The sequence below is a fragment of the Opisthocomus hoazin genome, chromosome 5 (assembly GCF_030867145.1).
Source record: "Opisthocomus hoazin isolate bOpiHoa1 chromosome 5, bOpiHoa1.hap1, whole genome shotgun sequence".
Classification (NCBI taxonomy): domain Eukaryota; kingdom Metazoa; phylum Chordata; class Aves; order Opisthocomiformes; family Opisthocomidae; genus Opisthocomus; species Opisthocomus hoazin.
In genome coordinates, this window is record NC_134418.1 from 30,903,093 (window position 1) to 30,922,804 (window position 19,712).

The following is a 19,712-nucleotide window of genomic DNA, read 5'->3' on the forward strand; positions in this document are numbered from 1 at the left end:
TGAGCCCGGCTTCATCCCCTGCAGACGCTCCGCTCGGCCTCTGTTCCTGCGCCCCCGAGCCCAGCACTCGGGCTCCGTTTCCAGGCCCCCAGACCCACCACTCCGCTGTCTCTCCAGGCCGAGAAACGCAGGACTGGGGCTCTGTTTTCCAGCCCAAAGCGGCAGGTCCCAGGCTCCGGGTTTGAGCCGCTGAACGAGTCTCCGAGTCCCCAGAGCGCAGGCTTCGGGCTCCCCTTTCCAGCCCTGCCAACAGGGGACTTCTCGCAGCTCTCGGCCCGGGTCTGACCGTACGGCTCGGTCCCACCCCCGGGCCTGGCTCTGAGCTGCGACCCCGGCTCTGGCTCTGCACCCCCAGCCCCAGCCGCCGCTCTCCCTGCGGAGCCCCCCGAGCCCCATCTCCCCGTCACAGCCCAGCTCCTGCTGCGGGAAATCCCGCCACCGGGCCCGGCTCCCAGCCCCGAACCAAGCCCCGCTGCCCGCGCTGAGCCCCCGAACAGGCCCTGAGACAGGGGTCCCCTCTGCCCGCGCCCACCCCGACTCTGTGTGGCTTTTTTTGCCCAATTTCCTCCAAAAAAGGGGGCTTCTACAGGCACAGCCCTGACTGTGCCCATGCATCCCTGCCTTTCTGTTTTTTAGACACCTTGATCACTTCTGAGGCTATGGAGTACAGGACAGAGCATCACTCTGTCTAGAGCACGCTTGTCTAGAGCAAACACTCTCAAATATGCCTTAAAATAAAGTGACCGAACTTCTCGTTTAAAAGGAAAAAAGACACTCACAAAACGCCATTACAGCGCATTGACTGAGAAGATGAAGTCACCGGGACGCAAATGGAGCAACTCACTTTGAACTAACGCCGACTGACCCCGCTGCTGTGCCCGAGGAGCCTCTGCCGTGAGCCCAGAGGAAATCTGTTGTGCGCCGGTTGGCAGTAAGCCTTGCCAGTCACTGTTCTTTCAAAGACCAACGTAGGTACCTGAGGAGCCCAGTCCTATTTGGGCTTTTGCTTGTACTTGAGCCGCTAGGAGTCCAATATGCTCTTTATTGAGAGAGCGTAGAGTTTAAATCTCTGCATAACTGCTGACGGGGTTAGGAGGGCTGCGCAGGCTTTCCCTGCCTGCCACACTTTTGCTGGTAATGGAGAGACCCCAGCGAAGCCCGGAGCCATCCCCCCCCCCCCCAGGCTCAGCACCAGCAGCCCCTTCCCCTGGCCGCTCACCCCCGCCTTCAGTTCCAGGGAGTTTTCAACCTCGGCGATAACTCTGACTTCATGCAAACTATTTATTTCTAGCGAAAGCAGAGCAGAAGGAGCAGTTCCTCAGCCAGCGCCCTGCCCCACCTCTCCAGGCCAGCTTTGACCCCAGCCGCCTCAAGCTTCGAGAGCTCGAGAGCCGCAGGCACCAAGAGCAGACAAGGGGCTCTGGAAGCTCCCGGGGTGCGGCCGGGTCAGGCCAGCAGCTCCCTCATGATCCCACATCCAAGGGTGATGCCAACGCACCCTGCCACAGGGCCCACCTGGGACGCTCTGGCACCCACAAACAGCCCGAGGACCCGGCTGTCCTGCCCCGTTCCGCCGCTCCCCGCTCAGCCGGGGATGGTCGAGGGGGAGCCCAGCCCCAAGCAGCCTTCCCCCCACGGCACCGAGGGACCGTGCCACCGCCCGCCGCAGCTGGGCACGGCGCGAGGTGGGCACCGTCAAGCAAAAGGCAGCGACTTGCCAGCATCACCGTATTTATTTTTCCCCTCCGCAGCAAGCCACGCCGATTTCACAGACACGCTCTCCAGGCGACTGCCTGGCGTTAAGGCATTTTTAAAAATCACGTAAAACATTTTCCCCGGCTGCAGCTGCCACCCCGGGGCTGCCTGCGCCCACCGCCTCAGCGCAGCGTCACCAGCTCTTCCGCAGAAGTGGGGTGAATGGCAACAGTGTTGTCCAGGTCAGCCTTGGTGGCCCCCATTTTGATGGCCACGGCAAAGCCCTGCAGCATTTCGTCGCAGCCCAGCCCCTGCATGTGCAATCCCACCACCTTCGGGGAAGAAGCAAGAGGCCGGATGGGACCCAGCGCCGGTGAAATCCAGGCCAGACCCTGGGCTTGGTGCTGGGGGAGCTGGATCCCAGCCCAAGACCAGGTCTGAGCAGGTCAGAGCCAACCAGGCAGGGACAAGAGGACAGCCAGCCGTCATCCCCCCAGGCCCCTCCACGCACCTTCTCCTCCTTGCCAGCACACACCAGCTTCATGACACACTTAACCTTCCTCTGGGTGACAGCGTGGTACAAGGGGGTGAAGGACGTGCTGTAGATCTTCACATTCTCCCTCCCGTGCATGGCCACGGCTTCGTCTGCAGTAGAAGACACATGGGGAAGGGGGTGGGGGTCAAAGCACATGTTGCAGCGCTCAGACCACTTGCCAGAGATCGGATTGTCACCTCAAACCAGCAGCTCTGAGCCGCAACGTCCCCAGCCTCGCCACCCCCTCCAAGCCCTGTCCCTCCCCACCTTCGGTGAGGCCCACGGTGCCGATGGGCGGGTGGCTGAAGACGACGGTGGGGATGTTGTGGTAGTCCAGGCGGGAGTCCTGCTTGCCCTCAAAGAGCCTGTGGGCCAGCTTTCTGCCAGCCGCGATGGCCACTGCGGGGAGGGACGGGGAGCCTGAGCTGCGGCACGGCGCGGCACCGAGGGGCTGGGGAGGGGGGGCACGGCTGCGGCACCTGGGGTGAGGAGGGCTCTCCCACAGACGTCTCCAATGGCATAGACCCCTCTCCTGGTGGTGTTCTGATACTCATCCACTACCACGTGGCCCTTGGTGTCCACCTGCACGCCCTGCCACGGGACACGGCAGCTGCCTCAGCACATGCCCCCGGAGCAATGGGACAACCGATGCCCACAGGGGACCCCTGCCAGCAGCCACCACATTCCCAGCTCAGGGAGCATGGCAGGAACACCATCCTGCAGCAGGCTCCGGAGACCCATGGGACCCCCCCTGAGACCCATGGGACTACCAGAGACCCATGGGACCCACGGGCATCCTCACACCAGCTCGGAAGGGATGTCCTGCCACCTCACCACCTGGTCCAGGCACAGCTCCTCGGTGTTGGGCTCCCGCCCCACGGCCCACAGCAGGCAGTCAATGTCCCGGATCACTTCCTCTGTTGGCTCGCGGCCGGGCACCGAGGAGGTCACCGTCACATCCAGCAGCCCGCAGGGGGACTTAGTGACCATCTTGACCTGTGAGGAACAACAGGAGACACGGGGGAGAAGGTGCTGACGGCAGATGACACCAAAGCCGTGGCCTGGCAAGCAGCTCCCAAAATGCCGGCCTTCCCCTGGCCCTGCCTCTGCAGGACGGACGGGGCCAGCCACGGGGCTGCTCTGCACGCCCGTACCTGCGTGTGCTTCCAGACGTCCACCCCGGTGTTCTCCAGCTCCTGGGTGCAGTTTGAGCTGATCATGGAGTCAAAGGTCCTCAGGACCTGGGCAGGGACCCACCAGCCCCGTCAGATGAGGGTCCGCAGGCAAAGGCACCGCCTGGCAGCCCCCCTCCACCGGCATTTCCCTGCACCCATCTGGGTGCAGAGAGGTTTGAGGCACTTCTGATAAAGTTCTCTGTTTGTTTTTAATTGTTTTTTTTTCAAGTCACGACTTGAAATAAAGCTCAAGGAAATGGGTGCAGCGGCACACAAAGCTGCAGCAATACCAGGCATGCAAGTTGATGCTGCCGAAATCCTCCTGGCAGCACACCTATGCTCTGCTCGCCCCATCTGCCCCCCAACCCAAACTGTTCTGTGCGTCTCTGATACCTTGTCTCGGCGGATCAGCAGGGACGACTTGGAGCCCAGCGTGGAAAGGATCCCCGCGATTTCCACCGCGATGTAGCCGGCACCGACAATAACGCTGCGCCTGCGGAGAAGCGACGATGCCCTGTGCAGGCGCGCCGAGCCACCAGCAGCCGCAGCCGTGGGGGCGAGCCCAGCTTTACCTGGGCAGCTCCTCCAGGTCGAAGAAGCCGTCGCTGGTTATCCCCAGGCTGGCACCTGCAAAGCAGAGCCCCCTTCACACCCCTCGCCAGCCCCGCTCCCCACCTCCCCGCAGCCCGCTGCGCTTCGGCAGACCTCTATCCCGGCAGCCCGGGGAACGTCACCGGGCTCACCGGGAATTTTGCTGTCGGGAGGGACGGCCGGCCGCCCGCCCGTGGCTATAAGGATGTGAGGAGCCGTGTACTTTTTCCCGTCCACTTCGACGGTAGGCTCAGGATCGGCGGTGAACTTGCCGTAGCCCCGGATGACGTCGACGCGAGCCTTAGGGGAGGAACAGCTACGTGATTAACAGCAGGAGAGGTGCCAGAGCCCGCTAACGGAGCCAGGGCTTCCACAATTAGAGATGGGGACACTCGTTAAGGCTGGAGGAGCTGCCAAAAATCCAGCAGAGCCGGCTTCCCCGCTCGGCTCACGGGATAAACGCGCCCTCACCTTCTTTAGGTTATTCTCATAGATCTCGTTCAGGCGCCTCACGTAAGCATCACGCTTCTCTTTAATTGTTCTGGAATAGAGCGGGGGTCTTATTGCCGCTGCGAGCGCACGAACCCACGCCGACCAGCTCAGCACCCACCCACGGGAAGCCTCAAAGCCGGGGGACACCGAGCCGCGGGGCCGGTGCGGAGCTGCGGCCGCTCCCTGCGGGACACGCAGCGGGACACGCTCGTCCCCGGCCGGCTCCTCCCTTATTTACCTCCAGCTGAACTTGACACTGGGCGTTTCGAAACCGTAGTCGGCGTGGTCGTGGATGAACTCCGCGTGGATGGCCGCGTTCCACATCACCTGCCCGCACCAACCGCAAGTCAGCTCGGCAAGATCGGTGCAGTTTTGGGAAAGCCCCCGCCCACGCTCCCCGCCGATGCCTCACCTCCGCCCGGAGCAGGACACGGGGCCGAGCGCGCCACGGCACCCTGATGGCTCGGTACGCCCCGAGCCCTGCTTCCTCCTCCCTCCCCGCGCCCCGCTGTCCGGCAGGCGCCCACGCCAGGCCCAGCCCGCGGCCGGCGGCGAGGTCGCCCTTACCTTCTTTGGCACGCAGCCGACGTTGACCTAGGGGGAAGTAAGGAGGAGCCTCAGCTTCGCGGCTGGGTTGGTTTTCCGAAGGGAGCGGTTCGAGGCTTGGTTGGTTTTTCCGTGGGATCCCCCCACGGCGGGCGGGCGCCGAACCCCGGCTCCGCGCCCCGGGAAACGAAGGTGGGGTTCGGGGTCTCCGGCGGACGCGGGCCGTACCCGCCCCCGTGCCCCCGGCTCTCGCGGTTGCCCGTCTGCCCGCACTTCCCCGACGGAGGGCAGGGAGGGCCCGGCCGCGCCTGAGGAACCACGGCACCTTCCGCGCCCGCTGCCCGCCAGCGGTGAGCCAGCCGCCGGCCTGCCCGGGCGCGGCGCTCCCCCGCGCCCCGCTACCGGCCCGAGGACCGGCGCCCACCCGCCCCGGGCAGAGGGCGCCGGCGGCCGGGCCCGTCCCGCCCCACGCAGCGCGGCGCGACAAGGCGCGGCCTGCCGCGACGCTCCGAGCCCGGCACGGCGGCTCCGGCCCTCCGGCTTCCTGCCCCGCAGCCCCGCCGGGAGCAGCCCCCGGGGTGCGGGCCCGGCTGCCCCCCCCAACCCGCCGCGGGACTCACGCAGGTGCCTCCGAGGCGGCGCGGCTCCACCAGCGCGACGCGGGCCCCCAGCTCCGCCGCCCGCCGGGCCCCCGCCAGCCCGCCCGACCCGCCGCCCAGCACCAGCAGCTCGTACGCTGCCGCCGCCGCCATCGCTGCCGCCCCCGGAGCCCCGCCCCCTCTGCCAGGCCCCGCCCCCAGACCCGCCCCCTCGGCCGGGCCCGCCCGGTCGCAGCACGGCACGCGGTGTCGGGCGGACAAGGGCAGGTTTATTGCAGGGGTACAGCGGGGGGCTGATGTACAGAGGGGAGGTGACGAGAGGAACCAAAGCCAGCGACCGCAGAGCGGGGGCCGCGGGAAGGCGCCGAGGGGCCCAGCCGGAACCGCTGCCTTCCCCCAGCCCTCCCCACAAAACAAAGAGCGGCGGGGGGGAGCAGGGAGGGGCCTCGCCCTCGAAAATAAACTCTAACTCATGCCAGTTAAACACTCGGAACTAAAAATTTACAAAGAAGCGTCGAAGGAGAGGGCAGCGTGGTTAGAGTTATCTTCTCCCCTCTGCAGGGTCCAGGAGAGAAACGACGACTATGGAGACGGCAGGCAAACCGACGGTCGGACTGGGGGGGCGGGGCAGACGTAGTGTTGTCAGGAATTCAGTCTCAAGTTGTGCTCAACGCTCTTCGTCCTCTGTATGGCACGGTTTGGTCCATGAGGGGGATGTTTCGGTCGAGACGAACCCCGATTCCTTGCAGAGACGTGTACATGTTGTCGCTCCGTAAAGGTACACCCGGCCTTCCTGCTGCGACAGCCAGCAGAGGTTTATAGGAAATAGTCTGGGGTGCGACGGGTAACATGAGGCTCTCCGCGACGCGGCGCTGGGTCAAACTGGAGGCTGCGGGAAAGGAAAAGGGATCTTTTCCCCTCCTCCACAAGCTACTCTCCCATGTCACAATAAAGACCAGACTCGCTCTCCTGCTGCTCTTGCTTTACTCAGCCCAGCCACTCCCATGTAAAACCCTCCCCGTCCCACAATAAGCATCCGCAGGGGCCAAAACTCATCGGCTGGTCAAGACACCGCTCACGGAGCGAACGCCGCCCCACAGTCAGCACTCCGGCGGCAGCCCATCGCTGCCAGAGCTCAGCTGAACGCAAAACGCATCTTTACAAAGCCTAGTGCTACCAAAAATAAACACATACACCCATCTGTCTGTACTCTCTCCATCAAGCTTCGGCAACAGAGGGATTAAGAAAATGCAGAAGCTCCAACTCTCTGGAGAGCCAGGAGGAGGAGATAAAAGCTTCTCTTGGGTACCGCATTAAGAGCTTAACTCACTATTTATTTTTAGATATTCTTGCAGGTAGAGCACAACAACGTTAATTCCAGAGTGGTTTGAGCTGGCTTCTCACAAAAATACCCCCTTGGAAAGGATCAGACATTCCTGACAACGCAGCAGGATTGGGAAGAGAGAGCAGCCCACGGCAGGTTACTCACAAGGAATATTGTAAAGTGTCGTCTAGTTCCATGATAGCAGCCTGGTTCCCACAACGGTAGCAGTAATTGGGCGCGCTGAAAATGGTAACCACATTTCGGTCGTGGCACCAGTTATAACCCTGCCAGAGAAAAAGTAAAAAAGGTCTGTTAAGCCTCAAGCCTCAGCCCGCCCGAAGTTCCTCTTCAGGCCTGAAACAACCCAAGGCATTTGCGAAACTGCAGACTTCTCGTACGCATTTCCAAATGACTGCTCCATCTTAAAAGAAGCGCTCTACTGCAACAGCAAGGAGAGTTACCTAGCAAAACTAGCTTCGACCACTCTACAGAGAAATCAGCCACTCGTCACTCGTGTGTTTACCCATTTTGTATAAAAATTATGGATTGTACAATGAAACCTCAAGATTTTTAGGCATGCCTTCAGCTCTCATCCACCGTGAACATGAACTTGCCTGCTGGCTGCGAGCGACTTCTGACACACAGTACTACTAAAGGAATCTACTTGAACTAGATTTTAAAAATACATCTGCTCCATTGACCCGCCTGGCATTTTTCCAGCAAGACATACAAGAACAGCCCATCAGCAGCCAAACTGGCAGCTTAATCCCCGTCACATCTGACTGCCCAGTATTACAGGACAGCCCGTCTAACGCAGCAGCAGTCTGGGAAGAGCAGTCAGCGTGTAAGGAGACTGCTACTTCCCCACACTGGGTGGGACAGGGTCCCTCTGGCAATTTACTTGGAGAACGGGGGAAAAAAAGGGGGCAGAACATCCCCTTCTTTACACTGCAGGTCAAAGCACATCATTTTATGTTGCTCGCTGTTTTCACACGATTGAAGTCCCTCCATGGCATCGACCTGCGTAATGTTTCAGTGTCAGCTTACGCAAACCCACCAGCGGAAGGTCTCATGGAGGAGACAAGAATTCGCGTCTACGTCTCGCTAGCCCCACCTAGCAGAGTGCTTGCCTTACCTCCATGACAAGCTGGTGGGCACGGGAGACCAGGGTGAGACCATTGGCGTGGTTAAATGTTTCGGAAATGTCTTGCCCAAAGGTGTAGCCAGCACCACGTGGAGATATACCCCAGCCACCACGATCATCCGGATCCGACCACAACAGATCACACATAGGGCCCTTGAGAAAGATTAGGTGCTCTTCATTAGATCACTAGCAAGATTGTTATAAAAAGCCACTTTTAAAGTATCTTTTGTTTACAGTAAGAAGACTGCCAGCATGTGCTTCTCGGCACAGGAGTTTATTGAACACACATAGCCCTGGCTAGTTACTCACTGTATCAGTCAGGATCCTTCCCGGAGAAATGGATACGCACACAGCTGACCGAGAAAGGAGTCTGTGTAAGCAGAAAACTGTTCCCACCTCCTCTTCCACATGCACCGTTTACCATTTCACTTCAACTAGTCAGAGATACCAAGACATGGAGAGCAGATCCACATGCTTACTCCTGGCTCTCACAGTACAGTAAAAAAGGCCACGTGAGAAGGTAAGCGCCTCCAAGGACACACAAGGAGTGACTGATGCCACCCAAGCTGCCATAATTTAAGGAAAGGGAAACGACCCGTAGGAGGCTACGCACTAACTGCTCCAGAGACTGACGTTAAGCCTTCAGCAGCCCTTCTGGCAGGGTATTAATCATTTAATTTCCTCTCCTAAATAGTCTATTGTTGGACTTCACATATCAAAAAATATCCTGGTGCACATCTTCTAACAGTCACAAACGAAGCTCAGCGGTTTTTTTGCTGAGTTGCTAAGGGGCAGTAAAGACCCTCCAGTATTTACCCAAGCCTGCTGCTGTTCCATACCCGCTGGTCTGAGCTCTGCAGTAGGGATCACACTGACTACACGTGGAGGTCCTCAGGACAGCCAGATTTCAGCACACAGGTATGCAGCAAAGGACTGGGAAAACCCCAGAGTGACAATCTAATCCTTGTACCTAACCACAGTTAGACATTCCATCAGGTCACCTCCTGATTCTGGGAGTCATCTACGCAGCCTATTTCAGGTTTTTGGAAGGCTTGGGCAGGCCTTGCTGCATTGTTCTTGCTGTTGAGTCCATCTGTAAGCCTCCAACACTGCAACATAGAAGAGCCATTTGCTACCCTGGGAGCTCAAAAGGTGGCTTCTGCAGTCCTGGAGAATGGATGAACAAGGTGAAACACCACAAAAGAAAGGACTGGCTGGGGAGGAAGGATGGCGACACAACACGGCTTCACACACAGTGATTCTCTGCTCACAAGAAGTCTGTGATGCGGATGAAGGTAGTAAACACCTTCCCCTGCCAAATACTATTCTTTGAGTCAGCGTGACAGTCAAAAAGTCCCATGACTCTGTGGAAAACCAGCTGTGAAAACCCCATCGCTCTCCTTTTGCAGACTGCTGTAATCGAACCATACTGACGTGTGTGTGTTTTGCCCAAATGTATGTTCATCGCTCTAGCCCACAGAAAGGCAATTCATCCGCTGTGTAACTGTGTGTCTCACTGTTTAAATGGATTTCAATGTGAGGCTACATTCGCATTTTCCACCAACAGACATCTGAGTTTACGATGCATTTCCCTTCCTGTTACCTCGTGTGGAACTTCCTGCAGGCGGTCCAGAGCCCTGATATGATCCAGCGTATCTATGGACGGAGAGAGGCCACCGTGGAGACAGAATATCTGTTCCGGAAAAAAAAGAACAATCTGTTCAGCGCACATTGTTGTGGGAAGACTGATCTTGGAAAACAGCCAATTTTAACTCTATTACCATTCTTTTACAATTACAGCAGTCTCACTCTCGCAGCAGAGAAACCAAATTTAATTCCCACAGAAGGAAACAAAACTAAAAGGCTGCACCTTGCATACAGAGAGAGCAAAGATACCACGCCTTCCATTTTAAGCATATCTTGCCTCACAGCCACAACTCAACTCGCATCTAATGTACCACGAGAGGATCCCCAATCCTTGAGCAGTCATTTAAAACGAACCACACAAGCAGTACCCCGCCATTCCTTCAGCAGCAGAATTAAAAGCCTTCTTGCACCATCAACTTGTATTAACACCTCACTAAATTCTTCCCCAAACTCACAATAAGTACAGGGGCCTTAAAAATTAGGATCGCAAGTTAAGGGAGCTTGTTCAAGACTGTTTATGTAGAGGTCAGGCAACACGGCCTGCATAACTCTATGAAACGGAGCACTATCCAAGGCTTACCTGGCCATCTACTAGAGCTGTAAGCGGAAGATAATCAAACAGATCTGTGAAATACTTCCAGACATTGGCGTTGCCATACTTTCGCAGACACTCGTCGTAAAAGCCATACACTTGTGTAATTTGTCTGCTTTCGTGATTGCCCCTCAGTATTGTAATGCGTTCCGGGTAACGCACCTGTTGGCAAAGGAAAACTCCTTAACACAGGCAATGTACCATCCACAGGGAAAGAAACAGTAACAGAGTATGGCCAACAGGGGCCGAGCAGTCAGCTCTGGTACAGAACAGCCTAATAGCGCATTTCAATTTACACCCGGCTAGCTCAAGCCAACGGCAGCATCGGTGGGAGCAGCAATTTTTTCAAAACTCCTCCCAAGTACGGTTTTGCCAAAGTCTGGTGTAGAAAAGCTGTCAAGCCATACCTTCAGTGCTACTAGAAGAGTCACCGTTTCCACCGAGTAATAGCCTCTGTCCACATAGTCCCCCATGAACAGGTAATTTGTGTCTGGCGATTTCCCACCAATTCTAAAGAGTTCCATAAGGTCGTGGAATTGACCGTGGACATCCCCACAGACGGTGACGGGGCAACGTACCTCTTGCACATTTGATTCTTTTGTAAGAATTTCTTTAGCCTAGCAAGAAAAACACATTTAGGACAAAAAGGCAGGAAGCTCCTTGACAAGCAGGTGCGGATGTTATTCCACTGCATTCGCACTGGAAATCAGATTTCAGTCCAGCAGCTCAAGCTGACCGCTGGAAAAACAGCTTGTTGGGTAAGCAAAGACATAACGTGTTTTACAAATCCCTGTGCACAAAGACCAGCAGGTTTGCGGCTGTGAGGCCAGGTCATTAAGATCTTATTGTACCACAAGCACTGACAAACAAATTCTAAGAGGTAATTGAACAAGTTAATTCCCAGCCTCCTGTGAAATGAAGCAGTGCCAGCTTCAAGACTCGCACTTGATATACGATTTCCATCACCACTGGGGTTCACCCATGAATCCTGTGCTTCTTCCAAACGTTTCTCAACTGCAGACAAAACGAAGCACTATTCCAGTAAGCTTTATCAGCACCATGGGCAGACCTTATATTCTTAAGCACAACTGATTTTTTTTTTATTTTTTTTTTAACATACAGATTTTGACAGATTTCCCCATCTATGCGTTCGACACAGCTCAGGTCTGTTCATCTCCGCTACGTGAACTACAGCAGCGCTCAGCACTCTAATGAGTGCCGAAGTCAAGTGCTGTTCAGTTTCACGATACCTAGAAGCTTTTACCTCAAGAAGCACAGCTGTCCCCTCAGTACTGCAGGCCATCCCATGCCCTGTCAGCAAGAGCTCAGCGTGAAACTCGTATGAACAGAGGTTAGTCAATACCCTTGCTCTCTGCTGTAAGGGTAGAAATACCAGAAGAGAGAGTGCACGCCACTCAGGCAACAAAAGCACACATAAAGCTAGATATTATTTGATACTTACACTAGCAGGAAAACTACGACCTGCTAGACTTCTGACAGAAGTCATCTGACTTGCAGCGATGCGCTTACACAGACTCCCGCCTGCCACGTTTTAGTGCGACTGCGATCTCTGTCGCTGAGCGACTGCTCTCAGTCCCACACAGCCACGTGGAACCATCCGCGTTGCCGCCTTCGCTGGCAACACAGCAGCAGGCTGGAACGACTCCTTCTGCCAGCAGTGACAGCTACTCCTCACCGCCTTCCTCTGGGATCCCTCGGGCTTCCCCCCGCCGCCGCACACCTCTAAACCTCAGGTGCTCTCCCAAGAGCAGGATTTCGCAGCAGCGGGTCCGTGCCATGGAAACAGCACTACCAACAGCGTGTTCGCTCCCATCGACAAAGCCAGCTCGCAGTGTGACAGCTGAGCAGAGCTGATGTTAAGCAAGGCTGCACGTGACAAAGTGGCTCATCTGGCAGAAATGCTGGGCAACCACAACAGCACCAGATGAGCTGAGCTCTGTTGCTCTGCCGTTTATACAACCATAATATAAATGGGTATATTACAATCACCAATGCGAGTGCCAGGGGCTGACAGGGCTGCCCCAGATCCCTGGAGGTGCTGCGCTTCCAGGTTGGATTGCGGTGAGCACGAGATGACTGGAGCTGTATGTCAGAAAAGGGAACCTTCTCCGCACACTCCCCGAACACATGGGAACCAACACATCCATTTCCCGTGCACGGGGGCAGATCTCTTCTTGCTTAAGCTATCGAGGAAAACAAGTATTCCTAAGCTTCACTTTACTAACCTGGCACAGAACATCACTGCATATGCAAGAGGCGCTTCTCTCGCCCAGGGCACTTTTTGCCTGCCAGATTTCCAATCCTCTTCCAAGCACAACAGTTTAACAACTTCTAAAGGCAGGTCACATAACTGGAAAAGCAAAGTCAGAGGCAATTTAAACATATGGACCCACAACCAACTTCCCTGGCCATACCCAGCTGGCAAGAAAATGACCACAGATGGAGAGATGGCATCCCTAGATTTAGTCATCTCTTTCTCTACACCCAGCAGTTCCTCTGCTAATTACAGTCACGTCATGTAGCCTATCTGCATTACCTTTATTGTCGTTATCAAATATCACGTTTGTTTTGCTGCCTCTAACTCACCAGCTGATGCAGATCAGCGCTCCAGGCACATGTGAGGCACAGAGAACACCCACAGATAGGCTCGGTCCGATTTGGACAACAGGGATGAAAGATCACCGGCGCTGAACAGTCACCAGCTGGCCATGGCCGGGCTGTTCATCGTCAAGTCCCTCAGCTCAGGATGACGTAGCTCCCACCCGCTGTTACCAGGAAGAAGCTGCTTACCGAGGACACCCTCAGTGGGCTCCCCGAGGACGCCTGTGCTCACATTCAAATGTCAGCCGCCTCGCCTCTACTAGGGAAAGCGTCCATTTGGAAAGAATATCTGAAGCCCAGGCAGTCAAGGGCTTAGACAGCATCCAGCGTGCCCCTTGCACGGTACATAACCTGAGGGATGTGACCCTGATCCTCAAAGACACGTCCTGCACATGGGCTCAATGACACGCAGTCTGACTTGCAGTTCTAAATTGACTGGAAACTGCTCAATGTGTTGCGTCTGAGTGCAACACCAGTACTCGAATTCTGTTGGCAGATCTTTAAAAGCATCTATGGTGCCTTTGAGAGCTTCTGCCCTCTGAGAGAGGCAAACATAAAACGCAGCCACAAAACAGCTGCTCAGCATGTTCCAGCTGTTGCCCAAAGCAACAGACGGGGTTTCGCTGTAAGCTGGAGCTAACTTCACCACACAAGGTGTGAGGTATTTTCCCCATTTTTCCTATCACGCATACTGCTCTGCTGCCAGATGTATAAAAAGAAATACACTTACTTCAAGCCTCTGGGGAAAAGATGCAGGACACTGTACAGATACCATACATACTTGCCAGTGTCTCAACCACATCATCGCTCTCCACCTCTCTGATCTGCCCAGAAAACCCATTCACCCATGCTGAGAACAGGTACAGGTAAAGCAGTACAGGACACAGAGAAGAGCTCCTTTTGTGCGGTAACAGGGCAAACACACTCATGTTAAATGCATATTAGGAAGGCGGGGCAGCTCCAGCCCTGAAATTTTGGTAGTAGGAGAATCCAGAAGTTTCCTCTCAGGAGAGAGGAGGAGCTAGCAGCTGAAGAGCCACAGCTTCTTAACCACCTTCCAGCTGTTACCACATAGCCTATTTCAGCTTACTATGCAGACAAACACACATGTGCATTAATAGATTGAGTCTGTCGTTTTAACACTGAAAGCCTGGTTCAAATCAGGCTTGGGAGCTGAGCTCAGCTGGCCACAGAAGTTCGCCCTCACATGACTTCCTAAGGCAGAACAAGGCCTTTAAAATCTTAAGCATCATTAAAAACATCCCAGAAAAGCAGCAACTAGCCAGTGCAGTCTGCTTGCATATTTTCACTGTGCAGAGCTAATGCTCAAGTCAAATGACTTTAAATACCAAAACAACCATTAAAAAACAAGGATAAAAATCACTGATGCAAGTAAGCTGCCCTGCATTATAATCACTTACTTAAGAAGGCTGTTAAATAACTATGACTTCAAGTCATATTTTAGCTACCTTTGTTTTAGAAAATAGTGACTAACGTTACCAGCTTCCTAAGCATGTGTCCCAGTTGTTTTGGATTAAAATCGTATCCAGGTCAGAATAAAAAGCAGCAGCTTTTAGGTATTTTTATTAAATAAATCTCCATTAAGCACAATAGTTACCATTACTGTGCTCAAAACTACTTTGAAGACTAGACTATCTGTTGGCTGCGAGCTTGCCCATCATCTCAACTCCCCTCCATTTCCCAGTTTTAGATTCTGTAGATCACCTTTGCAGAGTGGAACACGAGCTTGCCTGGGGTCCAGTCCTCAATCCGCATGGAAGGATGCTGGAGAACGTGTGCCCCCATAGTCTACTGTGTTGTCCTCGCAAGAAGAAACTGAGCAGTCTCAGGGCTTGAACACAACCCATTAATGCGCGACTCCGACACCTGAGATGCTACACCGGCTTTGAGACTACCGTCGGGATCACCAGGAGACTAATCCATCTGTGAGAGACTTAACAATCAAATCCACATCAATTATTACGCTGTTGAGATAATTGTGTAGGCTGATTCCGTGGGTGAGGGGATTACAATCCAGCCAGGAGGCAGATTTTCAGCACTGTGCTTTCTCTGGAGAAAACAAAAGACTCCCGTCACCTGCTTTGCACACAAGATCCTTTGGGAACACTGAAACCCCGCTCCTTCTGGAAGATTCATTTACTGCACCACAAGCTCAGTTTGACCCATAGAGGCTCTTACTTCAGGAATCGGAGAAGCCAGCCAAGGAGTTTCTGATCAAAATTCAACCGAACCGTCATTCCACCAGCTGTGACAGACCAAACTACTATGTCAACAAACGCAATGGGGATATTAAAATCTCAAGCAGCTCAGCCTGAACAAGAACCAGCTAGATTCTCCCCAGGCGAGATGGGAGCTGGAGGCATGGAGCTGCCCTGCCCTTCCACAGCGAGGCAGCAGAGGACACCGTGGAGCCCCAAGAGTGACAGGGACTGCCGAGGAGCACACATGCTCTTACAGGTAACCTGGGCCAGCATACCCCTGGATGAGTCTCATTGCTGGAGAGATGAAATATTCCTGGCCATGACTCAACACAACACTCGAAATTTCACGGTTTGAACAGCATCCAGGATGCTGCTTGGCTCCATCACTCATACTAATTTCACCAATTAGTGCAGAAGAGCTTGCTAGCCTTTCTCCTAAAATTATTCTCAGGTAGAATGATCTTGGAGGGCAGAAGCATCACAGGTATGTGCCAGTAGCAGTGATACTCCAAGCACTAGGAGCCAGTTGCTCCTGTAGGGTTTGAAGAATCAGTTTACAATTACATTCAATAACTGTGCAAGTCTTCATTAGCGACCGGAATCCTTCCCCTCCCACCACTTCACAACACAAAGCTCTCAAGCTGCTCACAGCAACCAAGACTGTAACCCTGCTTACACATCCAAAGAACAAGCGTAGAAAAAAGAAGCTACAAAGAGAGACGGTTATGGATGGTTGCTTGCCTGCGTTTAATTTAAGAGACAGCCTTTTACTTGGCTTCTTTCACATCCCATTTTATTACCTTGGTGAAAAACCCTTTTCCCTGGGATAAGCAGGATGGCTTTCAACTCCCTCACCTGCACCACAATTCATTTGCTGACCTGACTTGAACTTCAAGTATTCAGAGATTTCATGTCCAAACTTGGAAAGGCTTTCTATTAAATTAATCCAACTTCTTGGCCTTACAGCCTGACTTTAGCTGTCCAAAATAAAGGTTACAACCTGTGCAAGTTCAAAGGCAGTTCGATAGAGTCAGCACTACCCTGCTATCAGTACACAAGTTAACAATTTCAAAGCTAGTACCACTACAGAAAGCCACCATGGCAACTCTGATGAAGCGCAGACATAACCCAAGGCACAGCTCTATACTATAGATTTTCACTGCCTGTTTAATGAGTGGAAAAAGGTTTTAACAACCTTCCGCCATACAGAGAGTCTAAGACCATGATGTTAAGAGAAGTAGTACGAGATGCAAGACGTCCAATTCACATTTCCCCAACACGCTGGAACATTTCTCCTGTCTACAAACTTCAGCAATGGTCATAATCGTTTGTCCTTCTATTTTCCTTTAAATGTCTGTGTGATTTTAGCTAGATTTCATCTTAAAGACCAGCAGAACAGGAAATGAGTGTTCTTATGTTGTCTTGAGATGACATCTTGAAGATTACAAGACTTATTAGCTGCCAAAAAGATGTTGTAACTGGGCAGGTGAAGACAGAATGTGATTTTTACAGGTGCAAATTTCAAGAACTTTCAGGGTGTAGAATAATTTGGCACACCCTCATCAACTGGAGCTATGTCCAATCTTCCCCTCATTACTGTCCATTATGTCAGCAATTAAAAACAAGAATGACCCACGCAGCAAGTCTGGGATTTGTTTCTTTGGGTTTTTGGGGGGTTTTTCTCCCCTCATTTTGATTTTCTCTCTCTCTCTTTTTTTTTTTTTTTTTTTTTTTTTACACCCAAACTCTTCCACAACTTTAAACCTGAGGTAAGAGGTACTATTGTGCTTGGCCTCTTAGTACTCCCTTTTATGTGACTAATTTCTAAGAAGTGAGACAAGGTTGGTAAGGGTTTCTTCAAACAGTGTCTCAAGGAAACAAACTAAATCTGCTTTCTGGCAGGGCTGCTTCACACCAACAGCAAGCCTGCACACTCCAAGGTTTTTGTAAGCTCCTTTCCACTACCAGCTGGGTGATACAACCACTCCTCAAAAACTTAAGAATAAGCCAAGTAAGCGCACTGCAGAGTATTTACTTCACACCCAAGTTGTTTCCATCAACTACCAGCACCCTTGAAGAACAAGGTGCTGTAACAGATGACATTCACACCATGCACTACGGGTTCAGGGTTCCTACCTGTGATCTGGATGACAAATACCCCCTGCACCCCCAGCTGCAACACCGTGCGCTGACCTGCCACTCTCCCTATTTACTTTGAGAGCCCTGATGTACAGCCACATCTGCTGGCACTGCCCCCCAGCTTCTCAAAACACAGCAGCCACAGCTCCTTAATTAACAACGCAGCCAGAGAAGAAGGGAAACGGTTTTCTCTAACAGCCTGTTGGTTAGAACAGCAGTTCCCAACCAGTAATGCTTAAAGCAGGGCACAGATCATGCTAATAAATTCTTTCAGGATTATTAGCTGGGCCTCACGCAGAAGGCAGCACAGCCATAAGGAGCTCTTACTCACTCTTCAAGATCTATCTACTCTTCAAAAGCCACTGCTGTCACTTGCTGCTGCAGTGCCAGCCCTTCTCACCACGCTCCCTCGGAACTGATGGAACTCTGGAGAAAGAGTCATAAAACAAAGAGACAGCCCCAGCATGGGATAAAAAAAGGGAAAGGCGGAAACAAAACAGAGGCTGGGTCGGGGCTAGCTAGACGTCAGGACCACTGGTGAAAGCACCTGCCAGGAAGCCAAAGCCTGGAGTCCTGCATAGTCTTTGCCTGTGGCATTCTAACAAACAGCTCCTACCTTCCTGCAGAGCACCTTGGCACATTACGAGGTTGCAGCACACACCCTCTCCACTGCTCAGATCTTATCACTTCGGTAGTCTACCGAGGACCTGACAGAAGGAAATAGATGTGTTCTCTGAAGTTGGCACAGAGATGTTTAGTCACTGGCCAAGACGTGTTGCCATGAACAGGCATCAGAAAACACGTCCCACTTTTGAGAGAAGTGAGCGAGACACAGAGGTAATAACTTGACAACGCCAAGTTCACCATCAGCCATAAGATGCTAAAAGGAACATCAAGCTAACTACCCTACCCTCTGCGCCTGGTAACCAGTCCACCCAGGCAAGGAAGCCGAGAGCTTCTCCGGACCGTCTGATGCGCAGGAACTGTCTCTGCTGCTCACTGAGATAAGGAGCACACAGAGAGAATAATCTTTGTTACTACATTTGTTAACGCTTCAATTCTTTAACTATCACATCCTGCAAGTCCAGAGCAAATCCTAGCAGTCAGGGATCGCAGTACTGAGGAGGTGTACACACAGAGGTATTTAATCTATAATAACAATAAATCAGAATAAAAGACAAAATCCAACACACGTCTACAGATCTGTCTCCTGATGGGGAGAAGAAAAAGGCTCTTCACAGCCTACTCTAAGCAAGTCCAAAGAGGCATCTGCCAAGGGACTGCCCAAACCGCAGTCCGAAACAGCGGACCGTGTCCTACACCCAGCCGTTTCGTGCTCTACTTCAGCCTCCCTCTGCAGCTGGTAAGCCTCTGCTTAGGCTGGCCCTGCAGCTCCTCTCTTACTCCCTCTGCTTTCCCTGACGACCCACGGGATGCCAGCAGGTCTCCTCGCCGACGTGCGGCTGACTTCTCAGCAGGCGAGACGCGGGAGGAGCGCAACGCCAGGCCCTCGCCGGGCAGAACAGCCTCCTCCGCTAAGCGGTGGGGGAAACCAACAACCCCAGCCCCGCGGCGCTCTCGGCGCCAGAACGGAAACGGCCGCCGCCGAGCAGCGGGCTGCGACCCCGGGGACACCGCGGGCAGCACCGCGGCCTCGCCGCCGGCAGGACCAGCCCGCCTCCCCACCCGCAGCCCGCCTCCGTTTTCGGCTCCCCAGCCCCGAGCCGCCCAGGGCAGCCGCCGGCGCCGGGCCCTAGAGCCGAGGCGACGCCGCGGCCCCGCTCTCACCTTCTCGCAGAGGCTGCGGACCTGGCTCTCGCTCAGCTGCCGGCACTCGTTCAGCTGCTCGATCCACTGGTCCAGCTCCTTGGCGAAACCCTTCTCCTCCATGGCGGCCGGGCCAGGCAGGGCCGGGCCCCGCCGCGCTCGGTGCCCGCGAGGCCCGGGCCCGCCTAACGGGGTGGCGGCGCCAAGACCCGGGACGCGAGGCCTGCGCCGCTCCGCGTAATGGCGGCCCCCACCCACCCTACCCCCTCTCAGGTCCTGGGCTGCGCACTTCCGGCCACGCCCACCCCACTTCCGAGCCATGCCTTCCCCTCCGGGTACCGCCTGCTGTGAGGCGGCCGCCGGCTGCGGCGGGCGTGCGGGGTTTGGCGGGAGTCGGGCCGCGGGTAGGCCGGGTGGGCCGCACGCAGGCCCCGTAGGCTGCAGCCAGGCCGGAGGTGTGCGTGGAGAGGAGGCGAACGCGTTGTCGCGACAGGGACTGACCGCGTCCCGGCGTATCCTTCCCACGGTCCCTGTGGCTCCCGGCGGCTGCTTCCGTCGTCGTCGTTGGGGTTTCGGGATAACGCGGCGCCTGGCTGCTGCTGCGTGACAGGAGACAGCCGGT

At 54.5% G+C, this 19,712-nt stretch overlaps 2 protein-coding genes across 2 annotated transcripts; both read right to left on the reverse strand.

The window, feature by feature from the left end:
- Window positions 1-1,714: 1,714 nt before the first annotated feature.
- Window positions 1,715-5,786, reverse strand: GSR (glutathione-disulfide reductase). Its single transcript, XM_075422091.1, has 13 exons — window positions 5,655-5,786; window positions 5,056-5,082; window positions 4,727-4,815; window positions 4,468-4,537; window positions 4,149-4,296; window positions 3,978-4,032; window positions 3,799-3,898; window positions 3,385-3,471; window positions 3,065-3,226; window positions 2,710-2,821; window positions 2,498-2,629; window positions 2,207-2,340; window positions 1,715-2,027 (listed from the first exon to the last, which is right to left on the reverse strand). The coding sequence occupies exons 1-13, from the start codon at window positions 5,784-5,786 to the stop codon at window positions 1,878-1,880; spliced, it is 1,398 nt and encodes a 465-aa protein (XP_075278206.1). The 3' UTR covers window positions 1,715-1,877.
- Window positions 5,787-5,882: 96 nt separating this feature from the next.
- PPP2CB (protein phosphatase 2 catalytic subunit beta) lies at window positions 5,883-19,337 on the reverse strand. Its single transcript, XM_075420837.1, has 7 exons — window positions 19,112-19,337; window positions 10,748-10,957; window positions 10,329-10,502; window positions 9,705-9,794; window positions 8,093-8,254; window positions 7,123-7,241; window positions 5,883-6,522 (listed from the first exon to the last, which is right to left on the reverse strand). The coding sequence occupies exons 1-7, from the start codon at window positions 19,211-19,213 to the stop codon at window positions 6,450-6,452; spliced, it is 930 nt and encodes a 309-aa protein (XP_075276952.1). The 5' UTR covers window positions 19,214-19,337; the 3' UTR covers window positions 5,883-6,449.
- Window positions 19,338-19,712: the final 375 nt, after the last annotated feature.